The 27,222-nt window shown below is 39.8% G+C and overlaps 1 protein-coding gene across 1 annotated transcript; it reads left to right on the top strand.

The window, feature by feature from the left end:
• Positions 1–10,637: 10,637 nt before the first annotated feature.
• On the top strand, positions 10,638–22,540 carry LOC134204075 (ADP,ATP carrier protein 2). The gene is made up of 4 exons (XM_062678905.1): positions 10,638–10,796; positions 21,115–21,559; positions 21,624–21,858; positions 21,928–22,540. Exons 2-4 carry the CDS (start codon positions 21,135–21,137, stop codon positions 22,168–22,170), a joined length of 903 nt encoding a protein of 300 aa, XP_062534889.1. The 5' UTR covers positions 10,638–10,796; positions 21,115–21,134; the 3' UTR covers positions 22,171–22,540.
• Positions 22,541–27,222: the final 4,682 nt, after the last annotated feature.

The following is a 27,222-nucleotide window of genomic DNA, read 5'->3' as shown; positions in this document are numbered from 1 at the left end:
AATGCTTTCAAATGCTCGTTCGTTTAAATCAATGAAAATGACGGCTGCATCTGTACGGTCTTATAGTAAGGTAAAGATTGTTAGTTCGACTCCCGATGCTAATAGAGATCGAAATCAGCTCTGCATCCTGATGATTGTCTTATACTAGAGGTTTGTGTTAACTATAAGGATTAATTGATGTAGATTTGCTTCTAGGAGATAATGGAATGGATTATATGAATCCCATTTCAAGGAGCCAGAAGCAATCAAGCAAATAGCATTTTGAACAAATTGCAGCAATTAATTATTTAACTTTTGACTTACTTTGTGGCAACACGTTGATATAATTTCTACGTCGATCATATGAACAATGTGATCACTTACAAAAATTCAGTTACTTTTGGGACATTACCGTCTCGCATTTTTTGCGTTTTCATATCATGAAACTTTCATGAGAGAGTGAAGCCGAAAAAGGTCCTAGACCAGGAGTGGGAATGGAACCCATTCACCTTCAGCATGAAATTGTTTTGTGGCCGCGCATCTTTCTGCTATGCCTTCCTTTCTAATGGATACACCAACGTTGTTCTACACATTGTGCGAAAAATTCTGCTCTTGGATTTTACACAATGTAAACAAATATAATATAATCCTAATAAAGTAAGTGCAACCAATAGAGGATATTTGAATTTTCTAGATGTCATGTCTATCTTTTTAAAAAAAAAATGCACGCGAGAGCCACAGGAGCGAATTGTTGGCATGGTGTAAAATCCCAAGTCCCAAGTGTGTCGGCATGAATTAGCAGAATTCATGGAGAGCTATACCACAGACAAACAGATAGAACAACTAGAACAATATCCTGAAGAATTCATCGACCAGTTACGTTATCACCATCTCGTGTGCATGTTAAGGACAAGCTTCACGGAATCCAAAAATAAATACACTCGCGTTTTCAAGGGCACCCCATTCAAAACGGGAGCCACGCACTACTCTCATTTTTATTATTCCAGTTTTGCTACGTCGCAGCATGCGTGTAATAATAAAATTGACAGTTGTGCGTAGCTTCCGTTTTGAATGGGATGCTCCTGAAAACGCATTTAGTTTTGGATTCCAGAAGGCTTGTCGTGATTGGCGGGTTTAAATTGCTCAATCGCAGTGATTTGCCGGTTTCGAAGAAAAAAAATTGTCAACATGGCTGCTAAAAAACCTAGTTAAGGTGATTTTTCGCGCAAATTTATTGCTTTTAATAGTTGAAGAAGTGCATGAATCCATCGTAATGAAGCTGAAATATGTTTGATACACTTTTTTAAAGAAGCAGTGCTAAATATATCCCTACAAATCGACGTACTATCGCTGAAATATCGATTAATTTGCGGGATGAGCCAATGTTTCATCCAGGGCCAACATTACCTCCTGTTACATTACTTTGGTTGATTAAAAGCAACAGCAAGATATTTTTGTGCGCATTCTAGCTTAGTACAACCTATCGCTTAATAGTCTCATAATTATGCAACTAGAACTGAACAATGTTGACCAAATAAAATTGATTCAGTAGCGCGGTTAATGAAGAAACAGGTATCAAATCCAGGAGTATTTGGCATTCAACACTGGGGAAAGGTGTTGCCTTTCTCGCGCAATAAAATTGCAACGAAAATTTTTACTTAGGGTAACTGTACCATTTTACCACCACGCTTCTTCGCTGTGGAAACTGATCGATAGTTTTTGAAAAATATGCATTTTTCAGGTTTGGCCAAATTAGGCACGAAGGTGGTCAAAACCGATACACTTCTCCTACTCTGCAAAAACAAACTTTCATAATAAACTCATTTCATGGAATTTCGTGTATCGTTAGATCAAAAATTGATTTAATGTCGATTTTTGTACTAGTTTTCTATACTATTGTAGGGGAACTTGTAGGTATGTGGAAGTAAGTGATTAACTTTTTAATATGCCTTTTTACTGTTTTATTGAAAAAAATAAAATTGCTTGCTGTATTATTTTGAATTCATGCTACGTACACTGTGTTGTCATGAAAGAAATATGGGCTTGGATACAACTAGTGCTAATCGCTACCTTCGTTACCAGCAAAACGATGTAACCGTTAAAATTTTAAGAGTGAAGAAGTGAAATTGACCAACTACCACAGCGTATACTTTCAGAAGGTTTTCTAATGATCATATATTAGTCCTATCTTCTCAATAGTTCGGAGGTGATATGACGTCATAGAGACTACAGCGACGAAGAGCCGGTAGGTATTAAAATAGAAACAAGTACCAATCGAGCATTGATCGACTATCTAAATTTATTCACTCACCAAATCACTGCTTGTTGTTGTATTCCACGCCATTGACGCACTGTGGGTTGATCATGGGCCATCTGACCAACACTATTTTCTTTCGATACACATTTAAAAATGCATTTTTCATCAAAACTTCAAATACGTCTGTTGAGTGGTGCGCTTCGAAGAGGGGTACGCTATGTGACGTTTTGCCAAATTGTATCGTTTGTAAAAAGAGACATGGCTGCTATTTGCTAAAGGGCTACACTACATGTGTTGCTTAAAACATGCTTACATTTTTTTTATTAAAGCTAAGGACCCTCTCCCAAATTTTATGCCTTCGACTAGCACCAACTGCAAGAGAGTTCGTGGGGCAGTACCAGGAGGGGTTTAAGCGCGAACGCTCCACCACCGACCAGGTGTTCGCCATTCGCCAAGTGTTACAGAAATGCCGCGAATACAACGTACCCACACACATATGATACATTCGAATGGGACTATGGCAGCTAATTCACGAACACGGATTTCCGGGAAAACAGACACGGTTGATCAAGGCGACGATGGATCCTGTGATGTGCGTAGTTCGAGTATCAGGGGCATTCTCGAGTCCCTTTAAAATGCGCAAAGGGTTACGGCAAGGTGATGGCCTTTCGTGTCAGCCATTCAACACCGCTTTGGAAGGGGTAATACGAAGAGCAGTGATTAACACGAGTGGTACAAATTTCGTCCAGCTATTTGGCTTCGCCGACGACATAGATATTATGATGACACGAAACTTTGAGAAGATGAAGGACGCCTACATCAGACTGAAGAAGGAAGCTGAGCGGATCGGACTAGTCATCAACACGTCGAAGATAACGTACATGATAGGAAGAGGTTCAAGAGAAGACAATGTGAGCCACCCACCGTGAGTTTTTCACTGGTGACTGCCGAAAATGATATTAGCAGAGAAATACGGATACGCATCTCTCTCTTCTCTCTTATTGGCATTACATCCCCACACTGGGACAGAGCCGCCTCGCAGCTTAGTGTTCATTAAGCACTTCCGCAGTTATTAACTGCGAGGTTTCTAAGCCAAGTTACCATTTTTGCATTCGTATATCATGAGGCTAACACGATGATACTTTTATGCCCAGGGAAGTCGAGACAATTTCCAATCCGAAAATTGTCTAGACTGGCACCGGGAATCGAACCCAGCCACCCTCAGCATGGTCTTGCTTTGTAGCCGAGCGTCTTACCGCACGGCTAAGGAGGGCCCCTACGGAGACGCATAGTGGTTGGAAATCGTACGTACTTTGGACTCCTAAAGACACTCCGAACGAATAGAGTTTGCCGCCGTACCAAACTGACTATCTACAAAACGCTTATTAGACCGATAGTTCTCTACGGACACGAAACCTGCTCGTGGAGGACCAATGCGCACTGGGAGTTTTCGAAAGGAAAGTGCTGCGTACCATCTATGGTGGGGTGCAGACAACGATCCGACGGGCACAAGAAGGCGAGGTGCGCAGCGAACAAGGTGGAAGATTACTTGCGGACCCTCCGTAGACTGCGTGGTTGACGACGTGTAGCAATGGAGCAGGCCGAATGGAGGAGACTGTTATGTACTGCACAGGCCACTTCGGCCTTAGTCTGAATAAATAATAATAAACCATCTTCCGTTCTTTCGGGTAATATGCTTCAACATAACGGTAGGGTTCATTGATTTAGTGCATTTCCCGGGAACCTTTGCCGGCGAACATCAAAGCGAACATCGAGAAGGACGATCAAGAAAGGACCAGATATTTACTCTACGACAAATCCATGATGAATTAAAGGAATAAAACTTGCGGACTCATCAACTGTTTGTAAACTTTAATACAGCGTACGATAGCATAGCTGCCCAACGTACGGCAAGTGGGCCGGATGCGGCGCTCAGCTCCATTCAGGTGGCCCGCGCTCCGTGGCAGAAAATACTTCATAACAGGCCCACAGGCTTCTCAATGCGGCTCGGGAAGCTTCTTTTTATAATTTATTATTAAATACTGTCGAATATTACCGGTTTAAAAAAAGTCTTTACTTTTATTGTATTCCAATAATTCCATTTGTTTGAATTTGAAACAAAAAATTACATCGCGTTTTCAAGTTGAACAAAGAAGAGCTGGTTTATTAATTTTTCTCGGAAAGTGATGCTGTGTTGAAGGAATGTAAAATGGAACGATATTCTACAAAATACGAAATATAAAATGAATCAAGAAGATAACGAATGTTAAAAGAGCTTCAATATAAGGTGCTCATTCAATTTAATTTCCATAACTAATTAAAATTATTTGTCGAACAGGGGATCATCGAAACAACAAACTCTCTTCATTCTGACAAACACAAAGCCGGAAAATGCAGTACGGCTAGTTTTGCTGTTAGTTAGATTTTGGCAAACCGCAGGACGGAGAACTTGTTAAGGAATGCATTCGGCTGTGAGCGGCATTGTGTGCAAGGAAAAAGTCTCCTTCAGTAGCACTAGCTTGCCCCGGAACACGATGAGGAGTAAAAGTTCATGCAGACGATTTGAAAATCACGTTACGTCAAAAAGCTACCTGCTTCAAATTCTACTCTTTCGCAATCGATGGTAATACTGATGTTAAAAGCATGGCGTAGGTAGTTGTCTTCATAAGGGAAGTGGATGATCATCTTTAAATCACTGAGGAATTGGCAGCTTTGATTCCAATGAGTGGAACGACCGGAAAAGACCTGAGGGGAACTGTTAAGACCTGTATGAAGGAGCTTGGACACTCCTTTAAAAACTTAAGTAACCTTATGTACAATGTCGTTGGTTGCCCAGGAACTTGTTGGAATCCATTTTTTCATGACATTTCAAAAAAGCTTTATTATGTGTTTTCTGTAATATTTTTATAAAGGGTGAACGGAATCAAATTGCATCACTTAGAACTACACGCCAAAAATAAGTATTAGAGTCCCTGAATTTCATGACAACCTGTTAATAGAAATGATGCAATTTGATTCAACAATGGATTTCAACAAGTTTCTGGGCCCTCCTTAGCCGTGCGGTAAGACGCGCGGCTACAAAGAAAAACCATGCTGAGGGTGGCTGGGTTCGATTCCCGGTGCCGGTCTAGGCAATTTTCGGATTGGAAATTGTCTCGACTTCCCTGGGCATAAAAGTATCATCGTGTTAGCCTCATGATACACGAATGCAAAAATGGTAACATGGCTTAGAAACCTCGCAGTTAATAACTGTGGAAGTGCTTAATGAACACTAAGCTGCGAGGCGGCTCTGTCCCAGTGTGGGGATGTAATGCCAAGAAGAAGAAGAATACAAGATGTAAGCTTGATAGATGCATAATTATTTCACTTTAATTCCTTAATACATCTAAATGCTAGTACTTTTTTCTCAAATTAACTCATAAGATTTAGTAATAATCCTAAACCAATATTTTTTTGCTTTAAATCTTTCCCAATCAACAAACGGTCGCAGTCGATTAGGTCGATACAAATAATTAATTAACACACTTTATAGACCTAATCTTATCTACTACACTACCGGCCTTCAAAAGGTCAAGGGGAGATAACAAAAAATAAATAATAAAATGAAAAAAATCCAAAAACTCCTCGGATTTGTTAAAAAATGTTTTGAACAAGTCTCGCTAACAAAGAAACAATTTTTTTTTTTAATCCTAAACATTTTTCTTGTTGACCCCTCAAAATACTATTTTTGGGCAAAAAATCCGATTTGTATCTTCCTTATTTGACTTAATTAGGGTCAACTTTGCCAAAGAACCCATATTTTTTTACGCCTTTAACTAGGGGGAATGACGGCATTGGCAGGTTTTGTTCTATTATTGGCAGGGAGTTTTTTTTATGACTGACTAGGCTCAAATTTGTCCTAAACATTCTTTGCATATCAAAGAATATTGTGGCCAAATTTCATAAAATTTGGTCGACAAAAACCCCTCTGCCAATAATTGAACATAACCTGCCAAAGCCGTCTTTCCCCCTATTACAAAAATCGAAAACAAAAAAATTAAAAAAGTGCTGCAGTGTGAGCCGGCCTGAACAATAAGATTCTTGCTCTCCCACAGACCCACACAGACCAATACATTTTTATATAAAAGTTGATGACATAGCACAAATGATGTCAAGAGTATGTTAGGACTTAGGAGAATTGACCTTTCCCGTTAAACATTGTATCTTGTTTTATTGTCTCAGTTCGATTTTTGCTTCAAATTTAAAAATACTTAGAGGCATTGGTTTTTCGGGAAAGTTGACCTGATAAGCCAAAGAATCGATCGAGCAAATAAAAAATTTTGACGGGAAAGGTCAATTGGAGAAACGCTCTCATCAGAGGAAAAGTCGGATACACAGAAATTTAACACGGTAAGGTATAGCCCAGGTAATTGGGGAAGGGTTGTTTGGCCGAAACCCATTCGGCCGAAAGCCATTTGGCCGAATATACCATCTGGCCGAACAGACCAGATTAGGCCGAAAGTTATTTGGCCGAAAGGGTCATTTGGCCGAAAAGTTCGTTTGGCCGAAAGGGTAATTTGGCCGAAAGGTTCCTTTGGCTGAAAGAGTCATTTGGCCGAAAGGGTCATTTGACCGAAAGGGTCATTTGGGCGAAAGAGTCGTTTGGCCAAAAGGATCGTTTGGCCGAAAGGGTCGTTTGACCGAAAGGATCGTTTGGCCGAAAAGGTCTTTTGGCCGAAGGACCATTTTGCGGAAAGGGTCACTTGGCCGAAATGGTCATTTGGCTGAATAGGCATTTGGCCGAATAGGTCATTTGAAAAGTGAGAAATTAGGAGTAAGAAGACGTCTCAATTCTTATTCCTCATTTCTCACTCCTCACTATAAAAAATGAGGAGCGAGAAGTGAGAACGTCTCACTACTCACTTCGCGCTTCTCACTTTTTACAGCGAGAAGTGATAAATGAGAAGTGAGACGTCTCATTTCTCACCTCTGACTGTGAAAAGTGAGTGGTGAGAAGTGAGAAGTGAGACGTCTCTCTTCTCATTCCTAATTTTTCACTCTTCAAATGACCTATTCGGCCAAATGACCTATTCCCTTTTGGCCTAATGACCCTTCCGGCCTAATGACCCTTTCAGCCAAATGACTCTTTCGGTCAAACGACCATTTCGGCCAAATAACCCTTTCAGCCTAATGACCCTTTCGGTCTAATTACGCTTTTGGCCTAATGACGCTTTCGGCCAAATGGCTCTTTCGGTCAAATGACCCCTCCGGTCAAACGACCCTTTTGGGCCAAACGACCCTTTCGGCCAAATTGGTTTATTCGGCCTAGTGGCATTCGGCCAAATGGCTTTCGGCCGGATGGGTTTCGGCCAAACGACCCTTCCCCCATGGAATTGAAATTACTTTTAAAAATTACTAACCGAGATTTATTTTAAAATAACTTATTCTACGGGATTATAAATTCAATAAGCTTAAAAAAGTACCTTCTCTGGGATCATTTCAAGAATAAAAAAATAATCACAACCTAATAAATATATGTTATATATAATGTAGATAATCGAAATTCTAGCCTCGTAGTTTGAATCATTTTCAAAAAGGTAAATATAATTTAATTTTTTTTTTATTATTTGAAGAGTCGCATTCCATATCAAGCTGTGAACATTTTTACATGATACTACCACAGACAAACAGACGTAACAGCTTGAACACATTTAAAAAAACATCAATCGTTCTACTACTTTGCCATTATCTTGCCAGCATGATACACGAAATAATATATTGGATGACATTGTCACCAGAATGCGCTGGAGTGAAATGTCAAACTTGAAAAATTGCGACCAGACGCTAGCGCCTCTAATTGTGCAACGCGCAATCAATCAACTCAACTCAACTCAAATTGATCGTTGAAGCCAGGGTCGATGGTGATTTCTCTAGTGTTGTGTCTGTGTGTCTGTGATACTACTTTTCCTTTTTATGATAACGTTCCTATCGTATGCATCAAGCGTGGTGTGAGGATCGAAGAGCAAAAGAATATACCCACCAGTGACACCTACTGTGGTCTTAAAAGCTCACGAACATTGCGACCGGTAGCGGGGAGTTTCCATTGCTGGCACTGGCCAATTTATGCTGGGGCATGATGGGGCACATCATGACCAACCAAATTAAATATTTCCCAAGCAATTTAAGTAGGGTACGCCAAAATTGTTCTAAAACCGCAAATTTTCGCCTGGATCGATCCACTGTCGGAGACTTTCTGCGATCAAGATTACGGTTTACGAACATGCGAGATTGGAGTAGGGGAATCTTTTGCCGCCGGGGGTTAGGCCGAGTAGTGAATGATGGCGACATACGAATTACTGGCACCTCGACCTCGGCACTAGACCGGTCTCCCATCGTAGTGAGAAAATGCTTCGGATATGCATTGATCTGTGCCGATTTAGTCAAGTCGTGTCGTGTAATGCCTTTATGTCAAAACTCATACATTTAATTTTAACTACAAATAATATATGGCGTTTTAAATTAAAAGAATTTATACATACTACCACGGCTTCCGTAGTCTGAAATTTGAAAATCTTATGTAATTCTCTGATTCATTAAAGTAGTGTTAGCGTTCCTAGTCTATAACTGTACAAATTTATCTAGAAGTCGACAGTGAGCTAGTATACAATAAACAATAATATAATAATTAAATCTTTCAATCAATGTTTAATGTTTTGGTCGAACGTTTGCTCACCCTTTTCTAATGTGCAACACTGTGCATATATAAACCTATTATTGTACTAAATAGATACATCGATTCACATGCTACTACATGTAGCTACTACTCAAGTAGGTATGCGGCTAGTAAGGCAAATAGCGCGTGTCAAGTTCTATATGGGTATACTTGAATGGCCGCGGTCACTTAAAAATAGTGCAAAAACGAGTTTTCCAGGTTAATGTCAGCAGCGTGTGCACTCGAATGCCTTGCCGTTACCCGAGTAAGAATTGAATTTTCGAACGCCAAAACATCACATTTTAATGTTGAGCATATGTAACTTGAGGTGGGGCCCTCCTTAGCCGTGTGGTAAGACGCGCGGCTACAAAGCAAGACCATGCTGAGGGTGGTTGGGTTCGATTCCCGGTGCCGGTCTAGGCAATTTTCGGATTGGAAATTGTCTCGACTTCCCTGGGCATGAAAGTATCATCGTGCTAGTCTCATGATATACGAATGCAAAAATGGTAACCTGGCTTAGAAACCTCGCAGTTAATAACTGTGGAAGTGCTTAATGAACACTAAGCTGTGAGGCGGCTCTGTCCCAGTGTGGGGATGTAATGCCAATAAGAAGAAGAAGAATGTAACTTGAGGTACACAAAAAGTAACCCAATGCCAGCCTTATGTCATGTGAAATGCAAATATTCCCTACAATAAACAGCAACTTGACAAACCAATGGCAAATTTGCATATATTTTTGCATGAGTATAACGCAACAATTGTAATGCATGATTATTATTATTTTTGACTTTTTAACCTTTAGTGAAATGCTCTTCTGTGTTCTCATATATGATTAAAACCGTTCTGTGAGCAATGCATACATTGCATATGGGTACATTCTATTCATTTTGGATTAAAACGAGATTGCCTAGAGAATTCTTGCATTGTGTAAAATTTTGTTAAATCTTACTCCTTTGGGGCCGTACACATATTACGTAAGCACTGAGGGGGGAGGGGGTTCGGTCAATATCTTACGCTCCATATAAATAAAAAATCATTTGTATGAAAAAAATCTTACATGAGGGGAGGGGGGGTCGAAAAACCCAGAGAACTTGCTTACGTAATAAGTGTACGACCCCTTTACGGTTGCATATATGATTTCTCCATCAAGCTATTAGAAAATTTTCTCTGCAATATAAATAATTCAATTCTACTCGGGTAGATCACTAACGGAACTATTAGTAGAATATTTTAATCAAGTGTTAGTTACCGTAGTTTCATTGAATCAACAATTATTGGAAATAAAATATGTAAACCTATCAACCACCCTCAACTGGTTCAGCGGATGCTATCGCGGTACCGCATTCTCGCCACTTTCGCTCCAACTGAATGATAGTGAAATTAAAGAATCGACGCCGATCTTCGTAAGGTCAAGGATAATGCACTCCAAAACAAACCAAACGGTACATTTACGTCATCATGCCGATTGCACTGGTCCCATATGATTGCGATCGAATGCGACTTGTGATGGTAGCTAGCTGACACTCACGAGATGCACGATCGTGCATCGTTGCCCTATAGTGTGCAGTGTCACGATCACGATACCGCTTGGTCGTACTTCTCTCACGGCTTCGGCGCAGTTTCAAATGCATCTTTCGAACCTCCGTAACGAGGTGAAGGTCGTGAGCGAATTGCATCCGCCGTCTCGTGATTAAAAGGAAGAAAATAAAGGCTACCCCGTCTGATCGATCCGCAATTGACGGTTAGTTCCTTTCCCGCGGTCTTCTAAGCAAGACTCAGCATCCGAACTAGTGAGCAGCAGCAGGAAGCGGATCCCCATTCGCAACTTCCAACTTGCGAATTATTGCATTCTTTCGACCCTAATACTAGGTAAGCATGAGGAATGAGGATAGTGTGGAAAAATGGGCGGTGTTGTGTTTTAGTGAAGTGGAAGGAAAATACTGCAGTGCGAAAATCCAAACGGTCAGTCGATGATCGTTATTGCGTAACAAATAAGAACCACAAGGAGTGGCGATGATCACAATAGCAATACTGAAAAGTTTGAAGTAGATTCAAGTGAAAACGGCTATTTCCAGATAAATAAGATAAAACAAGAAATAATTTGCAAGGTGATTGCATAATTAATCACCATTCTGGTATAAAGTGAGTTAAGTGACTGCTGCAAATAATAATGTCAGTTCATCACAAGGCATAAGCCATTATACAACCTGAACATTGCATAACAAGTGCAGGCGCAAAACAGTCGTTGCATAACAGCGAAGGAACAGTAGGACATCATGATGAAAAAACATCGTAGAAACATTCACTGAAAATCCGATACTCCATTGTTTGCGGACTAAGCTTTCTCTAGATCAGCAGTTCTCAACTTGAAGTAAATTCACCCCTACGGGAACCATTCCTTATTCCAGAGAACCTGAGATGACATTATGTAATGGACATATGGTGTAATAAAACTCCTCTGGTGACTTTTGAATATTTACTATTTCTGTCAGATATACGGTTACAGTTATTGGGTTCATAACATGCAGCTAGGGGTCTTCAATGGAACCTACGTAGATGGTACTTCTATCATTTGTTTGCATCTTGAAGCTGGGCCTTAAGGTTCAGTTTATGTTAAATTTGTGTTGTATGGTACATATTCTTTCATGCTAACACCTATAAGTGACTATCATAGTTTTAAAAACATAAACAGACATCATATTAAGCCGGGGTGGAGCAACTTAGCCCTCCCTAGAAAAAAATAGCCACCCCTCCTTGGGATTTGAAAAGTTAGTTAGCAGTCAATATTATGCTGTATAATGAATTATTACTGCAAAAGTTTGAAGACAAAAGAGTCAACTCCCATATTCACCCCATCATAATGAAAAAAAAATGAAGCTTATTTCTCATTTCTGAGAAAGATTCCCATCAGCATCTGAGAAGAATTCTCATCAGAATCCGAGAGGAATTCCCATCAGAATCCGAGAAGAATTCCCATCAGAATCCGAGAAGAATTCTCATTGGAATATTTAAAGAATTCCTTTCAGAATTGTCGAAGAATTTCAACCGGAATCCAGAATACTTCACACTGGATTCTTTTTGGTATCGTTGAGGGATACCTTTAGGAAACTGTGGGGGATATCCATGGATGATTTTCATAAGACTGATTTATTTCGGAATTCTTTGACGATTTGTTTCGGATTCCTTCAACGATTTGCTTCGGAATTCCTTGAAGATCATTCGCAGTCTCTCGACGTTTTGCCTGGGAATGCCTCAATGATTTGCTTCGGAATCATTCGACAATTTACTTCGAAATCCTTCGATGATTTGCTTCAGTATCTCTCGAAGATTTGTTCGGGATCCCTCAACGATATGCTTCAACATCCCTGGAGGATTCCCTTCGATGGATTCCCTTCGCTAGAGGACTCTTTTCGGAATCCCTGGAATCCCTGGAGGATTAATTCAGAGTCCCTCGACGATTTGTTTCGGGATCCCTAGACAGATTGCTTCGGAATCCTTCGACGATTTGCTTCTACATCCCTGGAACATTGCCTATGAGGATTTCCGACGGAATCTCTGAATCATTCCTGTCGGAGCTCCTGGAATATTCCCGTTGGAATTTCTGAAATATTTCAGTCGGAATCCCTGAAGGATTTCCGTCGACATCCCGGAGAATTTGGAATCCCTAGAACATTCCCGTTGGAATCCCTGGAGGTATGTTGAATGTTTTTTTTTTTCATTAGAGATAGAATATTTATGAAATATGCAAAAATATCACCTGGCTACCAGTGGGAACATGACGGCGATCCATCACCTATTGACCTTTGATTGTGCGGGACAAAGCCGAACGCAACTACACTTAGACGCAATAACCATACGCAATTAATTTAAGTCGTTGTAGCAATCATCGGCCAAACACTTCGATACTGTGGGCTACAACAGAAAGCACGTGCTTGAGAAAAGAGAATCATGATTAGTGTGATTGATCCGCAATTGCCTTAAGTGGCAAACATGTAGCGACCGTATTTAATAAATTACCCCTAAGCTAACTCAATAAGGTGGTAAATGTTCAAAAAATTTCAGAAGAACCTCAAAATAGAGAAAACATATTAAGCTTCATCCTTCCATAATACTTTATGGGTTATTGAAAATACTAAAAGGTCACCATTTTCTCATGGTAAGATAAAAAAGTCTTAAATAATGTGAACAGATGTGAACCAAGATTATGAACATGTGGATTTGTTTCAAACCAGCATTCGATGGAATTGCAATTTCAAAAGGAAGTGCACCTTCCGAAGAACATGAAAAGCCGCCAAAGTATCAACCGTATCCTATGTACTTTTCTTCCTTAGTTCGAGGGCATCTCGAAGACTTTCTATGTCGCCAGCCACCGATCAGCCTCAAAGTCTTCCGGCATTCTGGTCGACAGCGCTGTGACAAGCGCGGTGGCATCATAGAAATAGACAAAGCCCGTTAATTTCAATGAAAAACAAAGAAAAAGGGGCCTGGGACATCCTGGCTGCGATCTGGCGATGGACTGAACAATAGGATGTCAGTAGCCTAGCTCTAAATTACTTTTAAGCAGCTGACCGATGTCAGAGTCCAAGTCCGGGCTGAACCTCAGACGTGCTACGCTTTGCAGTTCGAAATTGGTTCCAATAATTATTTCAACGCTGTGAAGGCAAGGGAACAGTTTCTTCGAAGGCTCACGCTGCTCCCAGTCCGGAAAAGGGGAAAGCAATGATCCACTAAATCTCGAGCAGTCGTCAGGTCGGAAGTCACCAAAACCAATCTAGAAAATTTCCGCGATGCCGCCTTTTTTTGCTAATTATTTAATTTATGTATTGATCACTTAGACTAGGTGTTCCGTGTTTTCTTAACACTATCATCCTTATTTGCTATGTTATATTTTTAGTTATTATCAATACATTTCAATTGCCTCTGGCAGTTAGGATATTTCCTCTGGTTGAATTGAACCATGTAGGAATTACAATGTTTTCAACTTAAACTAAACTTAACCCAATTTATACTAATGGTGCAAGGAGTCAATCTTTACAATAGAAGATTGAAACGATTTTTGTCTAAAATTGGAAATTATTTTGTTGGACATTTGTTGCAATGTCTCAATACATGTTAAAAATTTTATGAAGTTCATTGGTATTATACCACGGAGGCAACTCCAGAATCATTTTCAAACATTTATTTTGAATGCTCTGAAGTGCCTTCTTTCTGATATTGCAGCACCTATAGACCATATTGGCACAACATACAACATGGCTGGTCTAAAAATTTGTTTGTAAATCAAAAGTTTGTTCTTAAGACAAAGTTTTGATTTTCTGTTATAAACAGTGGATATAGACACTTAATATATTTGTTACATTTGGCTTGAATGCCCTCAATGTGACTTTTAAAAGTTAATTTTTGATCTAGCAGAAGTCCTAAATATGGAACCCCATTCATAGTGATTGGAACCCCATTCATAGTGACAATATGTCTGCTAGAAGGTTTCAAATAAGGTTTCAAGCTCTCGGCTTATGTGGGGAAATTAAAAGCTGAGTTTTGGAAGTATTCGGGGAAATTTTCCATTTTTGCAAGTCAGTGTAGAAAATATCCAAACTTTTTTGCAATCTACTACAAATGACACGAAGGCTTCGTCCTTTGGCTGAGAGACCTGTGTCATCTGCAAACAAAGATTTTTGACACCCTGGTGGTAAATCAGGTAAGTCAGAAGTAAAAATGTTATACAATATGGGCCCAATATGCTGCCCTGGGGGACACCAGCCCTTACAGGTAATCTATCAGATTTAGAATTCTGATAGTTTACCAGCAGTGAGCGATCTGATAAATAATTTTGGATCAGTTTAATGTACAGAGGAAAATTAAAATTCATCAATTTTACAATCAAACCTTCATGCCAAACACTGTCAAATGCTTTCTATATATCAAGAAGAGCAACTCCAGTCAAATATCCTTCAGATTTGTTGAGCCGAATTAAATTCGTTACTCTTAATAACTGATGGGTGGTTGAATGCCCATGGCGAAGACCAAATTGCTCATCAGCGAAAATAGAATTGTCATTAATATGAACCATCATTCTATTTAAAATAATCTTTTCAAACAGTTTGCTTATTGAAGAAAGCAAACTGATTGGGCGATATCTAAAAGCCTCAGTTGGATTTTTGTCACTTTGGCGATTTACCATTTATCTGGGAAGTATGCTAATTGAAACATTTGTTAAATAAATTAACCAAAAAGGATAAAGAGCTCTCAGGAAGGTTTTTAATAAGTATGTAGAAAATACCATCATCACCCGAGGATTTTATATATTCAAATTTTATAGTAATAGATCTCATCCAAATTAGTTCCCAACGAAGGGTCAGAAACATTCTCTTGATTGAGAATGTCTTCGAAGCTCCGTGTAACCTGATCCTCAATTGGACTAGTGAGACCTAGACTAAAATTATGGGCACTCTCGAACTGCTGAGCAAGTTTTTGAGCCTTTTCGCCATTTGTTAATAAAATGTCACTTCCCTCTTCAAGCGCTGGAATTGGCTTTCGAACTGGGATCCAACTTCGACACATTATTCTCAAAGTTGGAATTTTTTGTTTTATATAAATCCCAATCAGCTCTATGATAATTAAAAGTAGAGCTGATTGCATTGTTAAGGTGAGTTACGGCGGCGTCCAAAAATGGCAGGCACAATGGCCGTGCTATCCCTCACCTCGCGTTTTTGCTCGCACAAATGTAAATATTTAGGCGGTTAGCACATCTGTGAACCATTTTTTCGTGTATGCTGCAAGTGAGCAAAGGTGAAAAACTACTTTCCGCTTTTGCCTGTCGTTTACTTTTCGAGTTATGTGCCCTTTAAAGCGCTATGTCGATTTTTAATTGGACTTTAACGCGATTCACCTTAATGGCTTCCTGTGAGATTTCAAACGTCACAGGAAGGTGATCAAAGTCAAAGTCAGCATGAGTTACGGAGTTACCAATTGGCCACACAGCTGACTTGCATCAGTTAAAACCAAATCAATTGTAGAAGGATTTCGACTGGAAGAAAAACAAGTTGGTCCATTGGGATATTGAATAGTATAATATCCCGCAGAACAATCTTCAAATAAAATTTTACCATTGGAATTGCTTTGAGCATTATTCCCTAAACGGTGTTTGGCATTGAAGTCACCAATTATGAAAATTTTGGATTCGATGCGAGTTAGAATTTGAAAATCAGCTCTCAACAAATTCCTTTGCTGGCAATTGCACTGGAAAGGCAAGGTGGCTTCAATAAAAGAAAATTGTCCAAAATTTGTTTCAACAGAAACTCCCAAGGTTTCGAAAACTTTGGTTTCTAACGAAGAATATAATTGGACCGTTTGTTTGAGAAACTGCATATGTGACATTTTTGGCCAAAATGAGTTTTTCATATATTTTGAATCCTCGTCCAAAAATACGTATTCTGTCAAAAAAAAAATACAAAAAAAATGCCTTCGTAAATGTATGAAGAATTTTTCGTTTGTTTGAGAAACTACATATGTACATGCACTTTGAGGAGCAATTATGAAGTACGGCTTGCAGTTTTCAAACTGGAAGTGCCTCAGGGTGTTGAGTTTTGCCAAAAACTATTAATCTGTTCAAAAACAGTTTTTTGTTGTCTTCTCGGAATTGTGAAAAATGGATATAGAGATGCAGTTCCTCAAACAAACATTTTTTCCATGAATTAATTTGAATACTGCAATCAATAGCTTTCATGTTGTTCTGTCGATTGCGCTATTCAAATTAATTCATGAAAAAAATGTTACTTGGGTCCTTTTGAAAAGTTAAGCGAGAAATGATTCAATTTATGTTTGATACGTCTGTAAATGACAATGGCGACCCCACCACAGGTGCTGCCAAGACGATCATTTCGGTAAATAGAATAATTTGGATAAAACAGATAAAACTTCAGAAGAAAGTTAGGTTCTGAAGTCCGGACTTCCGAATTCTAAGTTGGTGCTACGCCGACAATACCTGAGTCGTCAGAACGAACGTTATTTTCCATTGAAGAATGGGTACCGTCGTCGGGGGTTACAATGGGTGAGAATGGGTCACTGCTTCAACCACTTAGAATGTTTGTAGAATACATTGAATGTATCTGAGAACAAGAAGACTAAAATATAAGAGACCTTTTTGAACGACTTTGTTCTACGACCTCCAGCCCAGAGATGTTTTTATTTTTTACAATTTCAAAGAATCAAATAAAAATTAATTCAGTCAGTGCTACTAATAGGTGGATATTTAAGCTTTCGAAATGTCACTTCAATCTGTCAAAAAATACACACCGGAGACACGCGGGTGCGTGTACAGTAAATACACCGGCGTGTAATACACGCCGGTGTATTTGCTGTGCGCGCGCCCGCGTGTATTTGGCGTGCATCATTTTGTCAAATTGAAGTGACATTTCGAAAACTCAAATATCCATCTATTAGTTGCACTCACTGAATGAATTTTATTTGATTGTTAAAAATTGTAAAAAATAAAAGAGCAGATTTTTTGCCCCGATGGCGGTATGAAAATCATTCATCGTCGATAAATTTTCAGAAATGAAATTTTGCCTGCCTGCAGCGATGCTTGCAGGCATGGCATGTTTGAAAATTAGAATTCAACGAACTGTTCGTTACTCGGTGGAAGGTATGAGCAAAATTTGTTTTTGCGTGAAGGGCATTCCCAGAAATTGGATTTATGATTGCCCCACAATTGGCACATTTTAATTTATTGGATTCTTCTCTCACAGGACAGGCGTGCTTGGCATGAGAGGTTCCACCACAAATCATACATTTAGCATCCATGTGGCAATGTTTAGTTCCGTGACCCCACTTTTGGCACTGAGTGGGGTTTTGGAAATTTCCCCCAGACCTGCGGAAATGTTCCCATGTGACACGGACATGGAACATAATACAGGCCTTTTCCAAACTTTTCATATTATTTAGTTTACTTTTGTTAAAGTGAACTAAATAAAATTCTTGAGAAATTCCCCTCTGGGAAATACCAGAGCAAGATATCTTTTTCATCCTAATTACTTGGACTGGTGAAAATCCAAGTATGTAATTGAGAAATTTCAATTTTGATCTCATCCAGTGATTTATAAGCACGAAAGCACGATGCGGTCTGATGCCGCCGAACATTCGAATCGACATCGAAGGGCTGAATAAAAATGCCGGTCAACGGCAAAGTTTTCTAAAATGCTGGTTTACTCTTTAAATTAATTCAGCTCTTGCAAGCGATTATTCAAAAGGCGGACTAAAATCGCTGAAGTGTCTTTCGTGCCTCTTAGTGGCCACCGTAACGATCCTTCCCAACTTTCTGAAGTTTACACTCTTCCAAGTCCTCGCCAGTTACTTAAATGCTGACGCTCACGCCAATTCGCCAGTTTTTCTAAATGGCTGACGCACACACTTATATACCGCAACGAGCCTAAAATATCCGAACTTGTTTGGAAGGATGTTGGAGTCCAAGTCCAATACGAATATCAGCCATACATACTTCGTTGTGTAGTTTGAATTTGAGCCCAACAACTATTTCAGCGGTTTTGTTCTGTTTGAGCTAAGCTCAGTTTATCTATTTCTGATAGAATAAAATAGTCCCCATTTTGCAATCCTTAGCCTCTTACTTAGCAACTCCAATCCTTATCGGCCGGGGTACGAGCAACCTTAGGGGAGATGGTAACCAACCCCGTTGGTAACTGTGATGTGTATGCTGGATGAGGGTGGTTGCTCCTGGAGGTGCAACCTGGACATCACCACTGCAAACAGAAGCATAAATCGACCACGTTCGGATTGATGAACGGCACATCTCCTACATTGTAGACATATCGTGGCGCTAGCATAGAACCTGACCACTATCTGGTAATGTGCGCTCGAAACTGTCCATCACGATGTTCAGTACCGTCGACCACCTTGGTACGACCTAGAGCGACTGAAGCAAACTGATGTCGCCACTGCATACACGCAACAGCTCGAGGCAGCTTTTCCGGAAGAAGGTGAGCACGATGGGGCCCATTTAGATTACTCCTGGGGTGCAGTTAAGGCAACGTTCGACGAAGAGTTCACACAGATTCTGGAGGAGAGGACGCATGGCGGGCGGTCGCGCTGCAGCAAGGGACCCGGTAGAACGCGGAATGCTATAGACGGAAACGGTGACAGCAGACCCGCCTCTTTCAGATGAAGACATGAAGAAATCGAAATGCGAGGAGATGGAACAGCTGTGCCGTTCTCAAGAAACACGCATGTTCTATCAGAAGCCCAACGCATACCGCTTAGGCTTCGTGACGCGAGCTGAGATGTGAAGGGATAAGGATGGGAACATTTTGACTGACGAATGTGTGGCGATCGAAAGGTGGAAGCAGTACCTCGGGGAACACCTAAATGGCGCAGAAAGTACAGGTAGTGAAGGTCAAAGCAGCGTAAAAGGCCACTTCGTCAGGTCAGCGGATGGTGGAAATCAACCAGCCCCTACCTCTTGAAAGAGGTTTAGGATGACATTCCACAGCACAGGTACAATAAAGCAGCTGGTTAGGATGGTGTTGAAGATGAACTCATCAAGTTGGCCCCGGAAAAGCTGGTCAATTGTCAGTTGACCAAGGCTGATAGACAGAATCTGGAAAATAGAACAGCTACCGGAGGAGTGGAAAGGAGGAGTTTTTCATATGCACCATCTACAAGAAAGGCGACAATGTGCTAGAATGTGGGAGCTTTCGAGCGATTACCATTCTAAATACCGTCTACAAAGTGATATTACATATCATCTTACGCCGTCTATCAACAATATTGAATGAGTTTTGGAGAGTTATCAAGCCAACTTTGTTGACAGCCACTCAACAATGAACCAGATCTTTACTGTATGGCAAATTCTTCAAAAATGCCGTGAATACCAGGTTTCCATCGCACTATCTATTCATCGATTTCAAGGGGGAATACTATAGTATAGACCGCGTTGAGTTATGGAACATCATATATGAGAACGGCTTTCCGGATGTTATGAGATTGATAAAAGTAGCGATGCATGGTGTTCAAAATTGTGTAAATATTTCGAACTCTAGTTCGATCGAATTCCGCAGGGGACTCCGCAAGGCGATGGACTTAGGTGCCCGTTGTTCGATATTGCGCTAAAAGGTGTCACGAGAAGAGACGGGTGGAATATCCGGGGTACGGTTTTCAACAGATCCGGTCAATTTATTTGTTTCGCGGATGACATGGACATTGTGGACCGAACATTTGAAAATGTGACAGAACTGATGTGATGGTGAATGCGCCGAAGACAAAGTATATTCTAGTGGGCGGAACCGCATAACGACTGGGAAGTTAAAATAAAATCCCATTGTTCGACCAAAAAATCTGCATAAACCTTTGCACAACTAATCGTTCTTGAAGCTCTCAACTTCACCTACAGCATTCGTCTTCTTCCAGTAATGCTCCGAATGGCTGGTGGATTTACCAGCTCCCAAGTATCGCATAAAATCAAAAAAAAATTCTTCATGGTATTAAGCTACTTCTCCTTTTCAGTGGCTTTTTCAGACTCCTCTCCCTTCTTAAATTATGGACATCATTTTGAACGACCCCTTATTGGAGTAGCGTTACTTACGTTGCACTGATTAGGCTGTCTTTTTAGGTATAGCTGACACAATACAGCGTTTTGTTATTCAGTAGCTGGATGCCAGATGCAGTTTGATCCGCACATGCTAGTGATCAGGCTCTCTAGGCGTACCTTCTCACTCTGACTGATGTCAGAAGGGCAACAGTATCCCAAACTGTACTACCAGCGTAGTAACAACTCTCATTCGGCGGTCCGTTGTCATCGATCGACCTGTGAAAAATGTGAGATAGGACTTGTTAGGACCAGAGCTGTGACGCTCTTCCTTAGATGTCAACGGGGTCAACTGCAGCTCGAATCAGGATAATATGCAGAGCAAATTTCGTTTTCGTTCGAATAAATCACCGTTTTACTCACATTCGATAGGAAATTCGGTCTTATTTTTTCCTGCTGAAAATTTGACAGTCATAGCGATCATAATTTATTCCCTGTTGTTTTTTTCTAGGAAGAGCAATAAATCATATAATAAAAGTAAATAAATGTAAAATAATGCAAATAATGTAATTAATCTCCATAAAGTGCTATTTTGATCTCCCTAATGAACTTTTCTACCTTATACCTATTTTTATATATTTTGATTTGCAGCCAAAACCCCCCGCTAAGCCATGTCCGGATTAGCCGATCCCGTTGCCTTCCTGAAGGATTTTGCCGCCGGTGGTATCTCGGCGGCCATCTCCAAGACCGCTGTGGCCCCCATCGAGCGTGTCAAGCTGCTGCTTCAGGTTCAGCACATCTCCAAACAGATCGCCGAAGCCGACCGATACAAGGGCATGGTGGACTGCTTCGTACGAATTCCCAAGGAGCAGGGAATCGGCGCCTACTGGCGTGGTAACATGGCCAACGTCATCCGGTACTTCCCTACCCAGGCACTGAACTTCGCCTTCAAGGACAAGTACAAGCAGGTATTCCTGGGTGGCGTCGACAAGAACACCCAGTTTGTGAGATACTTCGTTGGTAACCTGGCCTCCGGCGGTATGGCTGGTGCCACCTCGCTGTGCTTTGTCTACCCCCTTGACTTCGCCCGTACCCGGTAGGTTTCATTATGCTACGTTCCAGCTAGTAATCTAATTCCAAAACCGTTATTTGACTTTTAGTTTGGCTGCTGATGTCGGCAAGGGTGCCGGTGAACGTGAATTCAAAGGTTTGGGTGATTGTTTGGGTAAGATCTTCAAGACTGACGGCATTGTTGGTCTGTATCGTGGCTTCGGTGTATCCGTGCAGGGTATCATCATCTACCGTGCTGCCTACTTTGGCTTCTACGACACTGCTCGTGGTATGCTGCCAAATCCTAAGACCACTCCGTGGTACGTCAGCTGGGCCATCGCTCAGGTTAGTATCAAGGACATCGAGCACCATCCGTTGTAGTTTGTACCGCTAACGAAACATGTTTCATTATAGGTCGTCACTACCGTTGCTGGTATCGTTTCCTATCCCTTCGACACCGTCCGTCGTCGTATGATGATGCAGTCCGGTCGTGCCAAGTCCGAGATCATCTACAAGAGCACATTACACTGTTGGGGTACGATTGCCAAACAGGAAGGTACTGGAGCATTCTTCAAGGGTGCCTTCTCGAACGTTCTTCGCGGTACTGGCGGTGCCTTCGTACTTGTGTTGTACGATGAAATCAAGAAGGTGCTGTAAACTTCTGCAAAAACCCTGCTTTTAATGCGTTTTCGTCCTTTCCACTATGAATTCCCCGTAATCCTTCATTGCTTCCTTTCCTTCCATAATCGAATCCCGTGGTAGTTCCTAGTCTCTTTCTCTTAAACTAGTGTATTATTATGTATATTGTCTCCTCTTAAGCGATTCGACTGTTGTGTTCACGAAGCAACCTGTCACAAATGTTGCGTATTTTGCGTGTAAATGTACAAACAGAAATCTAAGATCCAATGTGATGCAGCGAAAAAAAATGAAAAATTAACAGGAAAAAGTGCGATGTAAAGTGCTAAGTGCGGCGAAAATATGGAACCTAAAAATAAGATAAACCGAATAAAAAATAAACAACATCAAACCAATCTGTCTTTCAATTGTTACGTGTTTGGGTATTGTTGTAGGTATAAGCAAAAGATATTTTAGTTACAAGATAATTTTTTATTGTCGCTTCGGTTCCCTTTGCTCTGCTGTCCGAAACATGTTGGGTACAGTGCTGTTAAATCGTATGGATTTTTCCTTCATTGACAATTAGCGCCCTATCCTCGCCAGCGGACAGCGACAATCTTTATCTTTTGTATGAGCTCACCTAAATACATGTTTTAGCCAATTCTGGATTGAACAATATCTTTGCTGTCCGGGATCATTGCAGCCTGGGTACTGCGGATAGAGCCGCTTTTCTGCGCTCAAACGAGCAGAGGGATATTTTGAAATCACTCCCATAAACAAAATTATTTTGCAGTTACTTGGCTGTCAAACATTTCCGCTCTTCGAATTTCTCTTTCCACGCTGCATGAGAGCGCACAAATGCGCTAGACTCTACATGACTTGACGATTGTTTACATACATTCATGCTCCGATCAGCTGCTGAATCTCGTGAAATTTCGTATCGAATGCTTTTTAGTTGCATTCCCACTAATTTTCCACTCGAAATATAATGTGATAATATTTGTTACAAAGAATACAAAACTCAAACAAAGTTTATTTTTATTTTTCCCCAAAATAATAACAATACTTCTCAATATTAGATCAGAAACGAACATAACCACAATCTTCAATGTTTGGCTCCGGCACAATAGAAAATTTTGGCTTCAGTTTGACAACCAAATCGATTCTATCCGCACCACCCAGATTGCAACATACCCTTCTGAAAACTGGGTTTGTGGTTTATCTTTTTGCACACTGTCAAAGATGACCCAAGCTACGGAGTAGCTCGAATACTCCAAGTGCTTGCCAATCCAAGCAGTTTCTTTCTTTGATCCTCAATCGCCACTTTAACTTCGTTATTCCCCCAAGGAGTTGACTTTTTTCCTACTTTACCAGATGTTCTAGGTATGATCTCCGCTACTTCGATGATTTTCTTGGCTGAATTCTTCCGGCCTGCCTTTTGGAATACGTTCTAGGATTGCATCATCGAACGCGCTAGTTAGCGTATTCGTGTAACCACTTTTTTCATTGGCGTAATGGTGATGTTATCAGACTAAATTTTAACAGTACACCCAGGTTTTTTTACACGGTTTGGTTTTAGTCGTTTAAGACCTTCAGCGTCAATGAAACAATGAGTTAACCCCACGAAAAAATTCACAAAAAATCAAAGAAAATTCAGGGGGTATTTCAAAAGCTGCAAAAGTTTAGGTTAACCGAGAAATTAATGAATTCCAACCGCGTAAAAAAAAACCTGGGTGTACATGATAATGATCACTCGTCCTGGTGCCGTCGCCTACTTTCCATTGATATTTATCGGCAACTTCTTGCGATGCGATGGATAAATCCGATGCCGAAGTTGCTCCGAACGAGGATCTAATCTGGTGTGTCCCCCTGTATTCAATATCACAAGTTTTTTGTTCGTTATAAATTCCTTCAAAATAGCACCGTTTAACACTCCCCCACATTGGACGGTGACAGTTAAAGGATTAAAGTTTCCAGCTACTTAACACGAATAGAGTGAGTAACTCATTCAGCAATTTCGCTAGTTCTTCTCTCAAAGTCTGAGATGGCGTATGATATGGAAAGTATAAGCTAGCGTAAATGGCGGAACTGGGAAATACTACTTGTGCGATATTTTTTTTTTTGTGTCTATTAGAGAGGCTTTCAGCCCTACACAGATAAAAATATGTTGTGATTTTAAATGTATTTTCATGCACATATTAGGAGCATGCAAATAAACGCAAAATTCAATCGATATTAGTGTTTTTCCAAATCAAAATTAATTTAAACTGTGCTTGCTTGTAAAATTCAATCAAATTCAATTGGATATCAAATGTTTATTCGTTTGTTTGGGTCAGCTGCAATTGTACACGTCGTTGAATTTTCAAAATTATTAGCTGTGTAGGCTGGCTCACCTCAGAGAAGTGCGGCTACTATTTGCAGCGGTGTTTTCATATGGACAAATTTGTACGAGAAGCTTTTATGAATAGCGAGACCTTGTAATATTTGCCATGTCCCATGAAATTGGAATTATTCCTAAATAAATGTATTTTTTTTTCTCAATGATATAGGAGTTAGAATTAGAACTGTTAAAATTTCCTATAAAGTTGCCCGTTTGACACACCGTCACTACGTTCTATCCCCACGATACGGCTACGCGTACGCCTACACATAAGCAGCGGGAAGTAGCAAAAATGATCTATGAACAGGAGACGCAAAAAGGGAGTTTTTTGAGGCTGGATAGGGTAACGGGATGAAATATTAGGCCTGGATGCAACGTTCCCAAGTAACAATCTCAATGCTTCGAAGATTTATGCTAGTTTTATAGAGGTTTTATTACGGCTTGTAGAAATGCTTAAAGTTTTATTTTGGTTTTATTCAGTTGTCATTTAATTAGATCCGCAAGAGTACTTGAGAACTACGTTTTGAATTCCAATATAAAACCACAGCTCTTTAGGTTTTATAATGCTCCTGTGTTCCTCCTCAGAGCTAAAAAATGGAACTGACATAAAGCCAGCAGTTAAGTTATATGTTGGTTTTGATCAAGACTTATAAAAGCTGTCAAGCTTCGTAGAGTCCTTTATAAAACCCACATATAACCTTTACTCCTGAAGAAGACCTGCATAGGAATACGAAGCTTGAAACTACTACTATAGATAGAAACTAAATTTTCAGCACAAATTGTTTGGCCCACGGAATTTTTTTCATTTCGCTTTCAGTCGAAAATGAAAAAAAACAGCAGTTTTTTTCTATGTCGTAAATTATGTAGGGGAACTGTTCCGATCTCCATCTCACTCACTGAAAATACATTCATCTTATCGGGAAGTAAAGAAATACGGCACCAATTTTTTCGCTTCTTTTTGTCAACATGCGAACTCCTGCTGAAAAAAAATCACAAATCAAATACCTTTCCATTGCTCTGCTTTCAATGGGATGAACATCGGAGCCATGAGTTGAAATCCAGGAGTAGTAGAGCCAATTGGCTCATCATGCAAATTAATCAATAATATATAGTTTTGTAGATAGATATTTATCAAGGCTTCTGTGAAAAAGTGTATCAAGCCGATTTTATTTATATTACGCAAGATTAGTGCACTTCTTCAACTGATAAACGCAATAAACCTGCATGAAAAATTGCTTTGACTCGGTTTGTTTGCAACAACTTAAGTAGGCAGGCAGTGCAAGAGATTTTTCTTTTGCCCAATAAAGTAGTTTTTGGAATGGACTTACCTATTTTCGCACATTAGATGAACAGATAACAATCCCACTATTTTAGCATTCATGTTAAATTCATGAGTATAGTATGAGTATTTTCATATAGTATAGTAAAACAATTACCCACAACTTTATTGAACAATATTAGAACACTCGTTGCCAAAATTCGGCTAACGATTTTCACTTGAAGCAACACATTATAATTGCCTACCTTACGGCTCATACAAATCCCGAGCAAAGTCTGAAAACATAATGAGAGCATATGAACCGTTTGTTTGAGAAACTGCATATGTAACATTTTTGGCCAAAATGAGATCTTTATATATTCTTTATATATATATATAATCTTTATATACATATATATATAATCCTCTTCCAAAAATACGTATTCTGGCAAAAAACACTAAAAAAAATGTTTGTTCAGGAATGTATAAATTTTTTTTCGTTTGTTTGAGAAACTACATAAGTCCACGCACTTTGAAGAGCAAATTATAGAGTACTGTTTACAGTTTTTGCACTGGAAGTGCCTCTGGATGTTGAGTTTTGCCAAAAACTATTGATCTGTATCGAAGAAATCGAAAGGTTCGGTGCCAATTTGTCCAAAAACAGTTTTTTGTTGTTTTCTCGAAATTGTGTAAAATGGACTTATGCAGTTTCTCAAACAAATGATTCATATAGAAAACATATTTTGATATTAATATCAAATCGAAATCATAATTTGTTTTCAAATATGAATCATCATGACTGATTACATATTTTGATCTCATTTTGCTGTTGATTTCTAAATTGTATGATCTGACATCAAACGGTGTACTTATTTTGTTATCGGAACCAATATCAAAATTAATTTTCGATTTGCTCTCATCGACAGCAGGAATAGATTTCGATTTGATGTCACAGTAAGATTTTTCTGCTGTAGATTTTGATCTTTTAACCGTTAAAACGACCAAAAGGATATCAACCTGAGTTATCAAAATTAGGCGATTTCACAACAACAAAATTAGTTATCGATTTGCTCTCAAGCTTTGCTCGGGATGATTTACAGTGAATAATGCATCAACATTTCATGGGCCGAAAAGCATCCAACACCAGAGCCGAGATTAGGAAAATTGGCCGAACATAAAGTCAATTTCGCACGAAACTTTTGATGGATTAGATAATAGATTTTTAACCATTATTGTTGTTTCTGAATATTTCGCGTAATAACCAAAAGTAAGATAGCCGTTTGGTGGCATAATTACGGTTAGATCTTCAATATAAGAATATTTAAATTGATAAATGTGCTCAACCACAGCATAATAGGCTAAGGTTTGAGCCTTATACCCTATATGAAAAGGAGGCATACCGAGTATCTTCTAGCTTGAGCTTCCGTTCGAATAAGGTGCATGAAAGAAAAATAAA

The sequence above is a fragment of the Armigeres subalbatus genome, unplaced genomic scaffold, assembly GCF_024139115.2.
Source record: "Armigeres subalbatus isolate Guangzhou_Male unplaced genomic scaffold, GZ_Asu_2 Contig38, whole genome shotgun sequence".
In the NCBI taxonomy this organism is placed as follows: domain Eukaryota; kingdom Metazoa; phylum Arthropoda; class Insecta; order Diptera; family Culicidae; genus Armigeres; species Armigeres subalbatus.
The sequence above is the reverse complement of the archived record's forward strand: the minus strand, read 5'-3'. Positions and strand labels throughout refer to the sequence as shown.

What these genes read in the sequence shown, in the direction of transcription:
- LOC134204075 (XM_062678905.1), top strand. Translation starts at nt 21,135, where the DNA reads ATGTCCGGATTAGCCGATCCCGTTGCCTTCCTGAAGGATTTTGCCGCC. An exon ending in CTTGACTTCGCCCGTACCCG is followed by an intron (nt 21,560 to 21,623) that starts GTAGGTTTCATT and finishes TTTGACTTTTAG; the next exon opens with TTTGGCTGCTGATGTCGGCA. An exon ending in TCAGCTGGGCCATCGCTCAG is followed by an intron (nt 21,859 to 21,927) that starts GTTAGTATCAAG and finishes GTTTCATTATAG; the next exon opens with GTCGTCACTACCGTTGCTGG.